Below are 14,315 nucleotides of genomic sequence, written 5' to 3' on the forward strand. Positions count from 1 at the left end.
CGAAGTGCGGCCAAAAAAAAGTTTAACTTCTTTTTCACTTCAGCATTGGCTTCACTCTTCAGAATCAGAGGTTGCCATAGTGGAGTACAAAGTGTAATATTTCCCTCTGAAATGTGGTGGAAGAGAAGTTTTAAGTTGCATAAAATAGAAGTAAAGTACAAGTACACCAAAATGATCTTGGAAGCAAATACTTGAGTGAATGTTATCGGTGACATTCCAGCTCTGCACACATGACAGAGACTGAGTGGCTATCATTGTTTGCTCACGCTCAGCGCTGTTCCTGCTGGGAACAAGAAGCTCTTTATCTGAAAGGAAATCTGGAAAACAGTACAGATGGAATACCAGATTTCTTTTGTCTGGTTTCGTTTCCAGACCAGGCATGTTCTCACATGTTTATCTATAATAGAAAGATGATCAGAATTTTATATTTATTCTATTATTTCTCAGTATAGATCATCTGTGTGCACATGGTGAGGAAAACACTGCCATCTACTGGATGTCTTTAGTTTTAAGTACAGTAGGTCATTGTTGTCCTCATTTTCTGTGTTAGTCTCCTTTTAGGACTGCAATTAATGAATCTAACCATTAGTTTTTTTATTTTATATATATATATATATATATATATACTGTATATATGACAGAGAGAGCATAAAAGCAGGAAATCCTCATATTGGAGAAGCTGGAACAAGAGAATATTTGACATTTATCTTTGATAATGTTAATCGATTACAACAATAGCTGTCGACTTAATTGTTTCAGTACCTCGTTCTCATTTTATTATTCCCGTTCTGATTGCAGCTGCAGACTAAAACACTTTCCTTTCCTCTTTACGGAGTCGACCATGTTGCTCCGTCATGTTTCTACAGCAGCCCAAAACGAACAAACCAAACACTGGCTCTAGAGAGAGACTTTTGCATTTTTACATTACATGAAGGCCACCGTAGTTCACCGACTTGTGAAACTATGGTAACGCGAGCCACAGAGTGTTAAACCGTGGTACCGCCAGCCGCTGTCTGACTTCCGTTGATCCTAAAGTAGTGTTATTATAGTATGGATGGCCTCTGAGGCTCACGTTATCTCAGTCTTGGAAAGGGAGGAGTGAGCGGAGGGGTACTTAGTTGGTTGTAATCTGCAACCACACCACTAGATGCAGCCAAATCCTACACAGTGTACCTTTATTCAATCATAGGAGTACTACTACTGCAGATTAAGACAGATTTTTTTACCCCGAATTGGTCAATTTGAAGTTCAGTTTGAGGATGGATCGGTTAAAGATCTGGCTTTTGGACGATCGGGTGGATTTCTGGCAGGTCAGTGATCACATTTCCCAGCATGCTGCTGTCAACAGATCCGTTAAAAACCGTACTGAGCTTGTTTTAATATTGTCAGAGTAATAGTTTACTTTAACACTGTAAGTGAGACTGAGCTGTCTGACTGAACGTTTCAAGAATTTTCAATTTATAATCTAATTTATTGTCATTCTGTTGTGTTTTAAGGTGCACATTTAAAGGTCCCATATTGTAAAAAGTGAGATTTTCATGTCTTTTATATTATAAAGCAGGTTTAAGTGCTATATAAATACTGTTAAACTATCAAAACGCTCAATATACATAGAAAAACACACAGCCCGTATTCAGAAATTGTGTGTTTGAAACAAGCCGTTAGGATTTCTGTCCATTTGTGATGTCACAAATATACAATATTTAGACGATTCACACGGTTTTAAGCGTAAACATTCTAAATGTGTCCCAGTTTATTTCCTGTTGCAGTGTATGTGAATAACATCAGCTGACAGGAAGTAAACATGGACCCAAGCTGTTGCCTAGCAACGCAATTCCGTTGCAATTCTGTTGAAATGCACTAAAACGGAGCGTTTCAGACAGAGGGTGAATACAGGAATATTCAGGCAGACAGTATGAGGAAAATAAAAGTTGTTTTTTTAACATTACACCATGTAAACATGTTCTAGTAGAAACACAAAATACAAGTATGAACCTGAAACTGAGCACGATATGGGCCCTTTAAATAACATTTTTCACTTGCTGACTGTTTTATTCCAGAGTTTAGGCTACTCTTATTTCTCATAAAACATGCCTTCAGATTACAATACATTTTAATAATAATTATAACTCATGTAAAGCATGCATTTTACAACATTAGAAAAGAAAACTGCTTTTATTTGGTTGTCATCTGCAGAGACTTCTTGGATCAGATTGCTGTTGCAGCTGCAGTGTTGCTGCTGCTGATGAGAGCAGCTGCAGGAGTCTGGACATGTGACCTCAGCACAGGAAGAAGAGTCAAGACATGAGTCACAGATTCCTCCTCCACCAGAGAAACCACACAACAACCCTCTGAAAGCACCACAACAACCACCAGAACCAGAACCACAACAACCACCAGAACCAGAACCAGAACCAGAACCAGAACCAGGACCAGGACCAGGACCAGGACCAGGACCAGGACCAGGACCAGAACCATGCCGTGCTGCGGAGCTCTGTGTCAGTATGAAACCATCAAGCTGGTCCGGATCCAGAGTCTCCGGCTCGGATCTCTGAAGTGGAGCCTGAACGGAGCCATCCTGCTGTTCATCTGGTGAGTTAAAGAGGAGACGTTTCACTTCTTCACACTGCCAGAGACAAACCACAGCCAGAAATACATGAACTGATCATTAATAAAGCTGTTTATTAGCGTTTGAATGAAACTGAACCGCCTCTTGTTGATATATAACACAAACAAATAATCCTTAAAATGTATCTTATTTTGTAGGAACTGCCCATCTATGGCGTTTATTGTTGCAATTTTAAATCATTTCCGGTTATTTATTCAACTGAATAATGTTTTTGAATCAGATTTATAAAATGCTCAATGGTGACCTTAATTAATCTAAGTTTAAGATATGTTTTAACTTTACAGTAATAGTACAATTAATAAGGTGTTTCTATAAGACTTGAAGTTGTGATGCGAAATGTGTTAGCCTACTAATAGGTGTGTTTTACAAATGTTTTTTATTTTCTGATGTACTCATCCGTGTAGGATGTGAAACTTTTCTGTTCTCCATTTCCCAGTTTAGTTTTTGTTTTATCGTACTTTAAAGTGTTACTTTGGATACTGGTTGACTCACAAGAGACACATTTAACACACAATGGTGTAAATTGAAGCATCAGATCAGAGGATCAGTCGATTAATCGACTAGATCGACTAATCGATTAGACAGAAAATGAACCTACAATTATTTTGAGAATATATATACATAGTATATATATTCTCAAAATAGTGTGTGTATATATATATATATATATATATATATACACATTTTAGCAAAAATGCTTCTCTAATGTGAGGATCTGCTGCTTTTCGCTGTTTTATATCTTTGTCAACAGAAAGATGTGCAAAGAAATGTTATATTTGTTGGTACTCAGTTGCTTTTATTATTACATTTTAAATAATTTCTGGTATTCCTATACAGGTTAACAACTTAATACACATATTGGAATAAAATATTGTGAGTATTTACTGAGTATGTGGAAGAAATACTGATGAGACACATTTAACACAGAATGGTTAATGGAAAATTAAAGCAGCAGAGGTCGCGATAACTCGACTAGAGCTGCAACGATTACTCGACTAATCGATTAGTCTGTCACCAGAAAATGAACTGGCAACAATTATGATAATTGTTTAATCATTTAAGACGTTTTTTAAGCAAAAATACTTCTCTAATGTGAAGATTTTCTGGTTTTATATCATTGTAAACTGAATATCTTTTGGGGGTTTGGACTTTTGGTTGAACAAGACAAGACATTTGAAGATGTTAACAAGGACATCAAGACATTTTTAACTATTTTCTGACATTTTATAGAAAAATGATCGTTGATTAATTGAGTAAATGGTCTGCAGATTTATTGTTAATGAAAAAAAACACATTATTTGCCGTTCTAAACATGACTTTATGTACCGGTTATGGGTCTAGCTGCTCTTAAAAAAAACTTCCTATAATACAACTTGATGGCATCTTTCATTAGACCCTGCCTGCCTGGTACATGACCACGTGCTTTAAACTCCATGCACTCAGTACAACAGGTACAACAGTCATCACTCCAGCTGTACTACCAGCATATCTTAAACCTTAATGTGTAAAATCTGTGTAATTGTTTTTATGCGTTTTGTTTTGCAGCCTCATGTTGGTGTGGAACAGGGCGTACCAGCAGTTTGACCTGGTGGTGAGCTCCGTCACCACCAAGGTGAAAGGAGTCGCTCAGACCACCCTGCCCGGGGTCGGGGACGTGGTCTGGGACGTGGTGGACTACAGCGGGCCCTCTCAGGTAGTCTCAGTCCTCTGGGTCCTCTGGGTATATGGTCCTTTGGCCAAGAGGAGAATTTAACCATAATTTAACAATTTGTTTTGTTTGTTTTCAGGACAAAAACTCGTTCTTCGTGGTGACGAACGTCATCGTGACGAAGAATCAGAAGCAGGGGAAATGTCCCGAGGTGCTCTTTCATCCTCACTATTAATATCCATCAGATGATGTTAAATTAAAAGTGCTGACTCAGATGAGAAGTTAGCAAACCTTTCTTATTTTGCAGCAGTGTTTATATTCCAGGTTCCTCTGAAAGACCGATCGTGTCGCTCTGATAAAGACTGTGAGAAAGGAGGCTGGGACCAGCAGAGCCACGGTACGAACACCCCTCCTTCATTTATATTTACCTGCACACAAGAAACCAGGTTACGTTATGTACAGTAGTAATCCTGTATCCTAATCCTCGTATACATGCAGCTAGCGGTGGAAGAAGTACAAACGATCTTGTACGTAAGTAAAGTAGCAATACTATACTCTGAAATACTCTGTTACAAGTAAAAGTCCTCCATTCAAATGTTTACTTAAGTAAATTGCAAAAGTATTCACATCAAAATATACTCAAAAGTAAAAGTATTGGGACGTTACAGTTGCTCTTACAGTATATAAAAGCATAAAGAAATAATAGAAAAATATAAATAAACAAGTATGTAACATGTAAATTCTGTACATAATGCTACAATATATGGAGATAAATATAAATAAATAAATAATAAAAATAAGAAATATATGAAATATGTACAAATATGTGTATCAAACAATATTTAAACATAAAATGCTGAGAAGTGGGATCTATTAAGTGTATTAAATATAAATGAAGAATAGTATAAATACAAATTTAATTACTTAATTATTACTGGTTTTAATTACGTTGTATACTGCTGGGTAGTTTGTGAATTTTCTCCTGAGATTCAATAAAGTTTTATTTTAATCTTTAATAATACATCCAAATTTATTTGTTGATTATATTTTGTATTAATGATCTGAATCTGTAAAATAACTTAAGTTATCAAAGACATGTAGTGGAGTAAAATGTATAACTGTCCCTCTGAGATGCAGCGGAGTAGAAGGAGAAGGTAGCAGAAAATTAAACCCAAATAAAAAATAAAACCAGATTTCTGTCTTTACTCCGCACCTCATTTAGCAAACACTACTAGTTTATTCTAACTGTAGTGAAACTGACTTCTTTAGACTTGTAGAGGCCACTTAGTGTGACTTTCACTTCTCCGTTGTCACAGCGACTCTCTCTCCGTGTCCTCGTTGGGTACCAGTCGTCACCTGTTTCCACAAGAAGCCGAGGAATGTCTCGTTGATGTGTTGCAGTTGTATCTTCAGCCGAGTATTTCTCAGTTTGAATGCAGCACTGTTTGTTTTCTCTCTGCAGGGCTGAAGACGGGATCATGTGTGAAGTTTGACGTGTTGAGGAAAACCTGTGAGGTCTCCGCGTGGTGTCCAGTCGAAACCAAGACCAACCCTCCGAGGTAAACTCTGCTATTTAGATCAGGACTTTGTCACGTAACATCTCACTGAACAGGAATTTAACTTTTCTTGATCCTCTGACAGATAATTCTGGGGCATCAACAGGTCAAAATGTAACTAAAACCTGTAATAACTGATTTTGTTTTGCCACTAGGGGGCAGCAGAAACAAGTTGTGAATACAACACTGATACATCATCACATTTAAAGTTGATATTTTTGGTATGAATTGTTTTTTATTGGGAATTTAAAAGTACAACAACTCAAAAGATGGCGCTTAAAAACATTTATTTCCAATGTGGTCATTGATGTAAAAACAATACTGTTAGTATTGGAAACAAGCAAATTACAACATAAACCTACTAGTCTCCCTTGCGACTCCACACCCATCGTTCAAACTCCCCCCCTTAAAAGTTAACCATCAACATTCCCCACAAATCTGCCTTAACTTTTGTTTTAAAAATTGTTTGGCTTTGTTTAATATGCAGTGGCAGGTTGATCTGTAAGGAGATCCCAGAATAGAAAACGAGTTTTAACACTGCATGACATAATGCTTGCTTCTTGTGTTGGCTTCCAACCATGTTATGTGTTGGAACTTGTTAGCAAACAGTTGATTAATGACACATCCAGCAGTTATAGAGCACCATGATGATTGATTAGGAGTTGTTTCTGTCCACCTGATGAATGTAAGTCCAATATTCTCTCTCTTTTATCTCTGTTTTTGGTCTCCTCCACCACCTGAGGGAAATATCTGCCTCTTTAGCTGCTAGATGCTCCGCTATGTTCACCAGCTAGTCTCTAACTGGGTCTTTCTGTACAGTGAGTTTTTAGCGTATATGAACGTTTACTTAATTGTGTCTCTTACATATTCAAAACTAGCTTAGAGCTAGTATTCGGTATCAATTTGGGGCCACAGCTTTTGCTTTTGAGGTACAGTAAATGTTAGTCTGTTATTAAAATGTTCTGTATTGTCTCCAGTGTGTCTAATAGTTTGTGTTTTCCACGATGCAGGCCCGCTCTGCTGGCAGCAGCCGAGAACTTCACCGTCCTCATCAAAAACAACATCCGGTTCCCTGCGTTCAACTACAGCCGGTGAGACTGTTTTATATGATGGTGTTTGAAAGACTCTCTTCACTTTATGCAGTGTAGCCACAGCAACAAGTTTCACATCTGTGGAAATGAAAGAAACATATTTTATTATTTATATTAACTTTTATTTTGTCATAGAAGATCATTTTCATGTAATGCAGCTGTGAAGAGGGACAGTTTGAAGTCTCTTCCATTTGTTGTGTTCAGGGACGCTCCGACATCAAAGAATTTAGTTTCCTAGCTAGATTGACAATAAGGGGGTTTCTGAGCAGTTTACACAACACAAGTGCTCGCCATCCAATCCTAGAAAAAAAAATGCAAATTCTATAGCAGAAATCTCCAAATGTTAAACGTTTTTCATCCCAAATCACAGCATGGCTTTTTCTATGGTGTTCCTCAAGGTCTTGGTGTCTTAATGTGGTATTTTGGAGGGATTATTGATCATTTTTACCAATTCTCCAGTGGTAAAATATGGTTAAATTTAGCAGCAAATCTGTGTAACAAACGGTATCAACCCAAAAATGGCTGCATCTTATGAGACGTAATAGAGCATGGGGATGACCATCATATACTTCTATCATAAAGTCCTGATACGCGTTCACAATTTATCTTAATTCATTAATAATTATTTTTTATATATATATATTTCTTATTAATGACTAGAACAACTTGTGACAGTTGTTCCACAGTGCTGAGCAGCATCTCATATTAATCTCCAGATTCTCAGCTTTCAGATGATGTACACCACTTCTATGTGACATCTACTGTTGACCTGCTATCTCCCCCTAAAGACCCCCTGTACCCCCCTAAAAAAAGACTAAAACTGCTCTTTTGTGGGTCTCTTAGGGTTAAAAAAGCATGAAAAATCAGTCTGCCAGGATGTTAACAAAGGAGTATCTCCTCCGTTATGGTTTTAATTACTGTATTATCATGTCACTTCTGCATTTTATCATGTTGAAATGATCTTAATATTTTGCCATCAAGTTTTATCCTGCATTATTTTATTCTTATCAGATAAGAAAAGCCCATGAAACATTTAGAGCATCATAGGACACTAAAACTCTGCTGAAAACAGACTAATGACATTTCTAAAGGTTTTGCAGCTCTGACTCTCTTCAGTGGGAGAGAAACTGTGACTTTGTGTTTTGTTTTGCAGGAGGAACATCCTCCCCGTGATGAACGACAAATACCTGAAGAGCTGCCAGAGAGGAAAAGACTCGCTGTGTCCCATCTTCAGACTGGGAGACATCGTCCGAGACGCCGGAGAGAAGTTCTCTGAAATGGCCGTAGAGGTGAGGTCGCATGGTCAAATGATTCTTCTAGACACCATCACTATATTATATCATATCATATCATATCATATCATATCATATTATATCATATCATATTATATCATATTATATTATATTATAATATAATATTATATTACAACCTTTTACTGAGTGACTTCACTGCTTGAATCTCAGCGACACCAGACCAGTTAGTTTTTCTCTTGGCTTTCTCTCAGTGAGCCGTCTGTTGTCCTCAGACAGAGATCACGTAAAGTAGAAATGAAACAACCAGAAACAGGAAGTGTTGCCTCAGCAAACTTTCTTCAGTCTGTGTGGGTGAAAGTGAAAAGTCAGCACCCTCAGTGTAACAGAGGATATTAAAAATAGATTTATGCTTCACAAATCTTTGAGCTTTTCCTTCAGTAGAATTACCCTTTTTTTGTTATTATAATTTAATTTAAAAACTTTCATTCTAAGTTCATTCCTAAGTCCTTTTATTATTATTTTCTTAAAACACAAGTCATAAAAATCTTTCTACTTCTACTGTAAAAATATTTCATCCCTCTTCCAGTGAAAATCAACTTATTTCAACTAATGATAAGAAGTAAAATTGGGAATGTGGGGGCGTAGGTGTTGGGAATCTGGTGTTTTAATTTATTTTATTAATTAATACATTTTTTATTTACATTTTGATCATTTTAATTTGCTATAATTATTAGGTTATATTTTATTTTATAATCCTTCATTTATTTATTATAATTTTGTTATATTTTTTTTATTTTGAAATTTCCATTTATTTGTATTTTTCTATTTTATTATTATTATTATTATTATTATTATTATTTTATCCCTTTTTTTTAATACTTATTTTTCAATTTACAGTTACTATCTGTTATTATATGTACGTATTATTTTATTTGTTATGGTTTAGGTTGTTTTAGGCATTTTTCTTAAGGAAACAATAAAAACATGATTAAAAAAAATGTAGAATCGGTTTATTGTAGTGTTCTTACTTTTCTTACTTTCTTTTATTTTAAGACACACTTTTTACATTTTTAGAAAAATCTCAAAAGAAGTTGATTTCTGTTGGAAGATAGTTGAAATATTTTAATGCATGGGCAGATTTTATACGTAGTTAGAAAATAAGGCTTTAAGGACCCAAAAACATGCAGAGCTCCTCAGTGTCCATCTATCTTTCACTCAAATCCGGAACATGGCTCAAGTCCAGTTGTGGGTTTTTCTCAGGACTCCTTGGTGGTCTGTGAGGTTTTTGTGGTTAATGATCCAGACTTCCTGTGTCGACCACAGGGTGGCGTCATCGGCATCCTGATCAAGTGGGACTGTAACCTGGACCGGCTGATGCAGCGCTGCCTCCCCACCTACTCCTTCAGACGGCTGGACGAGAAGGAGAGCAACAAGACGCTCTACCCGGGCCTCAACTTCAGGTGAGCCGGAGTATCGTGTGCTGCAGTGCTTTTTATTATTATTATCATATTTATTTATTTATTTATTTTGCACAAACATAAGAAAACATTAAATAATATAGAGTGCAAGAAGAGGCAAAAAGCCCACTGGGCTTATTTGAAGCCTCTACCTAAATAGTGTTAAAATTTCACAACGTTATAGAGAACACAAGATTAATATACAGAAATAATATGACTCCATACTAGTGATGACAAACAATTAGAACATGATATATATATAATAACAATAAATATATCAAAAAAGACAAGAGCTGTGTGTGATATCTGCTGTCTTGTGATCAGATATGCAAAGTACAACACGGTGGACGGAGTGGAGGAGCGGACGCTCTACAAAGCATTCGGCATCAGGTTTGAAGTCATGGTGTTCGGACAGGTGACTTTATTTATTTATTTATACTCTTATTTATTCTCTTTTATTTTAGATTTAATAACTTAAAATTGAAACAAAGTAAAGTTTTTGAATTTGCAGTAGGTCTTTGTGAAATTCTGTCATGTATATTTACTAGTTTGGGTATTTTTATTTGTGATGTATTTAGGAGGAAATGGTCCAATAATCCATATCTGATCAATAAAATAAAATAACTATCATAAACTTTATTCGTCCATGCAAACACTTTTGTATTTCTATACTTTTGGAGGAGTTATAAAAACAAACAGTTGACAGTTTGATGTGTTTTTCCAGGCGGGAAAGTTCAGCTTCATCCAGCTCATCATCTACATCGGATCAACGCTGTCCTACTACGCTCTGGTGAGAGACCACACAGTGTCCATTCATTCATTCATTCATTCATTCATTCATTCATCGGTGCTGAACACAGTAGCAGTCAGTGTTATAGTGTAGACAGTGGAGGCTGCATCTGCACTAAATGAATGAATTTCACCACATAAAGAGCTGAATGAACTCAGTCTGTAACAGAAAGAAGTTTGGTGTGAATGTTGAAATTAAGAAGTGTGGCTTCAACAGAAATGAAGTGAGATGTCACAGCGGCTCTCACTGTTAGTTATACTTGTCTTCAGAAGAATTAGAGTTTCAGAGACTTTGTTTCCTGCATTCTGGTGACTTTTAAAGAATGGAAATAACAAAATATAAGTACACTGCAACAGCATTTTGATGTTAAATAGGCTTTCTTTTAATTTTACTTTTAATTCTCAGGAAAAGAATATAAATACATATCTTCTTTTTAATGGTCGTGAGCAGCTCTCTTCCACCGGGTAACGACATTTGGTGGAGACAGAGTCTCTGTATTGTCATCCAGGTGGAAACAGTAGGCTTATAGTGCCAGAAGCATGTTGAGATAATGAAAAGGGGGAAAAAGGTGTGAAAATGAGGAGAAAAACGGGAGTCTCCTGGGAAGATCGGGAGGGTTGACAAGTATGCTGTTAGCAGAGACTCCGGTCTGCTGTCTAGTTTCAATGTACTTCACTGATTAATCTCAGTATTATACTGCATTTTATTCAATAAATACCACACAAGCAATAAACCATTAGTTTATTTTTGGGAAATATGCTTATTGGATGAGTTAGCTGAGACGATCAGATATCAGTCTCCAGTGGTGGAAGAAGTATTCTGATCTTTTACTTCAGTAAAAGTAGCAATACTATTAGTGTAGAAATCCTGCATTGAAATTGTTACTTGAGTAAAAGTACAAAAGTATTATTATCAAAACATACTTAAAACTACCAAAAGTACAAATTATGCAGAATGGCCCATAGAATAATATATAGTATATAATTCTAATTATTGATGCATTAATGTGTGTTTGTTGACACATCGGCATCGTGTGTGCGTGTGTGTGTGTGTGTGTGTGTGTGTGTGTGTGTGTGTGTGTGTGTGTGTGTGTGTGTGTGTGTGTGTGTGTGTGTGTGTGTGTGTGTGTGTGTGTGTGTGTGTGTGTGTGTGTGTGTGTGTGTGTGTGTGTGTGTGTGTGTGTGTGTGTGTGTGTGTGTGTGTGTGTGTGTGTGTGTGTGTGTGTGTGTGTGTGTGTGTCTGTGTCTGTGTCTGTGTCTGTGTCTTTCAGACGACCGTGATGATCGACTGGCTGATCGGAACCAGCTGTTACTCTGCAGAGGTCGGACAGATCTACTCTGAGAGGAAAGTGGAGTCCGTCCAGGACCAACAGAAGGTGATGAATGATGTCAGAGTTTAATAATAACTTTTGAAATCTCTGTAATCAGCTGGTTTGTGATCAGTGATTGTGTGTTGCAGTGCGTCCTCTGTGTGTCCTACGTCGACGAGGACAACATTCGGCTGGTGAAGAGATCGCAGAAGAAAAGTTTACAAGACGTCAAACCGATTTCTGTTCAGCCACTCAAGGTGAGCCTGCTGCAGAGAACAACAACATGTTGAAATGCTCCTTTATTACTGATGAAATATGATGAGATTAACACCTAAAATCTATGTTATTCCAAGATATTAGTTTCAAAGAACTTTCAGGGTTGGACTTCATGATCTCTGGTAACTTTATCTGGAACCAGATATGAAGCATTATTGTCGTTTTGTAGATTCAAGTCAATTTTATTTATTTAAGTTGAGTTACGTTTTGCTCCCGTTCTAGAATATAAATATATAAAAATAAAAAAATATAAGTAAGAAACATATATAACAACAGTGCAAATAATAATGCTGAAAAATATGATCTATGCAAATAATATAAATGCATGCATTTATAAGAATGCAAGAATAGTGTAAAATAAGAATATTAGTTTAAATGTTCTGTATAAATAAACGCAGTATTAATGTCGGAGTAAACCAGATTATTGCACTAAATTATTGTACTGTTAAGTCAGTATTGCTCAGTTGAAGATGCACTAAATTATGGGGTTATGTGTGTGTATATATATATATATATATATATATATATAAAAAGTTACGCTGAATTAAACTTCCCTTTTTGTCTCCATTTTTGTGTATTTTTGCAGTTTTTTCGAGGTAAAAAAAAAAGTCTTCTTCAAACTTGTACATCTTATACGCAAGTAAACAAAATGTAAAAGTGCGTGTTTTTTTTAATACGTTTTATCTACTATATCTATATCTATCTATATATATAGATAGATAGATATATATATATATATATATAATATAAATAACGCTCCAAAGTTACGCTAAATTTGGGTGATCATGACCATTTTCATTTGTCATTGTTGTTAATTGATTTCCAATAATAAATATATACATACATTTGCATAAAGCAGCATATTTGTCCACTCCCATGTTGGTAAGAGGATTAAATACTTGACAAATCTCCCTTTAAGGTACATTTTGAACAGATTAATTTGCGATTAATCACGATTAAAGACCTAGTATAAATATGCAAATGAGGCATTAACTAATACTTTCTGAATTTCTGAAAAACTACAGAAACAAATAGAAAAAAATAAACACCTAAATGCATATTTTTGGATGTTTTCTGTTATGGAAGCAAAATGGACCAACATCTCTAAATGTCCCAGCGCCTGTGGTGTCTCATGTGTAAACTGTTTAAATTACAGTCTGAATGTTGTCATTGACTTCAGCGACGTCTTCTTGTCCTGACAGGAGGACTCGGGACACCTGAGAGCCGTCCTCTGTCTCCTCCAGCCGGGTGTCGGCGTGGATCACGACGCTCAGCTTCCACTCGACCAGAAACCCGACGCCGACCCCAAACCTCGCCGCCCGGCCTGGTGTAAGTGTGACCGCTGCGCCCCCTCCTCCGTCCCCCAGGAGGAGCTGTGCTGCCGGCTCGGCGACGGCGCCTGCATCGTCTCGTCTCCGCTGTTCGAGCAGCTGGTGTTGCGCCGCTCGCTGCTGGAGGCCGTCCTCCTGTACCGGGACCCTCTGTCTCCCCCTGCTGGCCGAGGCCAGACCACCGCCTTGCGTCACTGCGCCTACGGTCAGTACATCAGCTGGAGGTTTGGGGTCACGCCCGATGACGCCCACGCCGCCATCCCCAGCTGCTGCGTGCGGAGGATCAGGGAGGAGTACCCGAGCCCGGACGGACGGTACAGCGGCTTCAGACCTGCCAGGGTGGCGTCCATGAAGGCGTCCATGCAGTCCTGCCCTAACTTTGTCAGCTTGATTGCATCAGTTGGGAATGAAAGTCAATAAATCATCCGTCATCTCGCTGCTCAGTAACAAATATAAGCATTTTTTCTTAGACTCACTCCCTTTAAGCAGCTTTTTGCCTTTTTTATACGGCATAAATATCATTTCTAACATCACTAACAGACTAAAGTTTTCTCTCTTCTGCCAGGAATGTGTTCACATCCGTCATATCGTATGGAAAGACTTTTATTCCTACATGGGAATTAGCAAACTCCAAACAGTTCATGGCAAAAACAGTTTAATGGCAATTAAAACAGGATCAAAAAATGATTTGTCTCTCTCCATTGACTATCGTAAGATCCAATTGTTGCTGGGCGAATGGATAAACAGTTCGGCACGTCGTCAAACCTCATTTTAAACAACCCCCCCTGTTTCCAGTCTTTATGCTAAGCTAACCGGCTGGTTGTAGCTTCATATTTACCGTACAGATGAGAGAGAGGTTTTAATTTGCAGATTTCTCTCTCAGTATGAAAGCGAATAAATGTATTTCCCAGAATGCAGACATGAGATCTTCTGATTTGACTCTTGACAAGAAAAGAGAATAAACCTGTTTCTTAA

At 37.2% G+C, this 14,315-nt stretch overlaps 1 protein-coding gene across 5 annotated transcripts; it reads left to right on the plus strand.

Moving 5' to 3' along the window:
- The first annotated feature begins 2,236 nt into the window (after nucleotides 1-2,236).
- On the plus strand, nucleotides 2,237-14,315 carry p2rx7 (purinergic receptor P2X, ligand-gated ion channel, 7). Of its 5 annotated transcripts, none has more exons than XM_074639504.1 (14): nucleotides 2,240-2,371; nucleotides 2,402-2,592; nucleotides 4,175-4,322; nucleotides 4,417-4,488; nucleotides 4,602-4,674; nucleotides 5,740-5,836; nucleotides 6,844-6,924; nucleotides 8,078-8,213; nucleotides 9,501-9,637; nucleotides 9,959-10,049; nucleotides 10,359-10,424; nucleotides 11,695-11,799; nucleotides 11,883-11,990; nucleotides 13,212-14,315. In XM_074639504.1, exons 2-14 carry the CDS (start codon nucleotides 2,477-2,479, stop codon nucleotides 13,758-13,760), a joined length of 1,779 nt encoding a protein of 592 aa, XP_074495605.1. In that variant the 5' UTR covers nucleotides 2,240-2,371; nucleotides 2,402-2,476; the 3' UTR covers nucleotides 13,761-14,315. The 5 variants fall into 5 exon arrangements, with proteins under 5 accessions (XP_074495604.1, XP_074495605.1, XP_074495607.1 ...); XM_074639506.1 differs by lacking the exon at nucleotides 2,240-2,371 and having other exon boundaries at nucleotides 2,407-2,425; nucleotides 2,456-2,592; XM_074639503.1 differs by having other exon boundaries at nucleotides 2,237-2,592.

The sequence above is a fragment of the Sebastes fasciatus genome, chromosome 6, assembly GCF_043250625.1.
Source record: "Sebastes fasciatus isolate fSebFas1 chromosome 6, fSebFas1.pri, whole genome shotgun sequence".
Classification (NCBI taxonomy): domain Eukaryota; kingdom Metazoa; phylum Chordata; class Actinopteri; order Perciformes; family Sebastidae; genus Sebastes; species Sebastes fasciatus.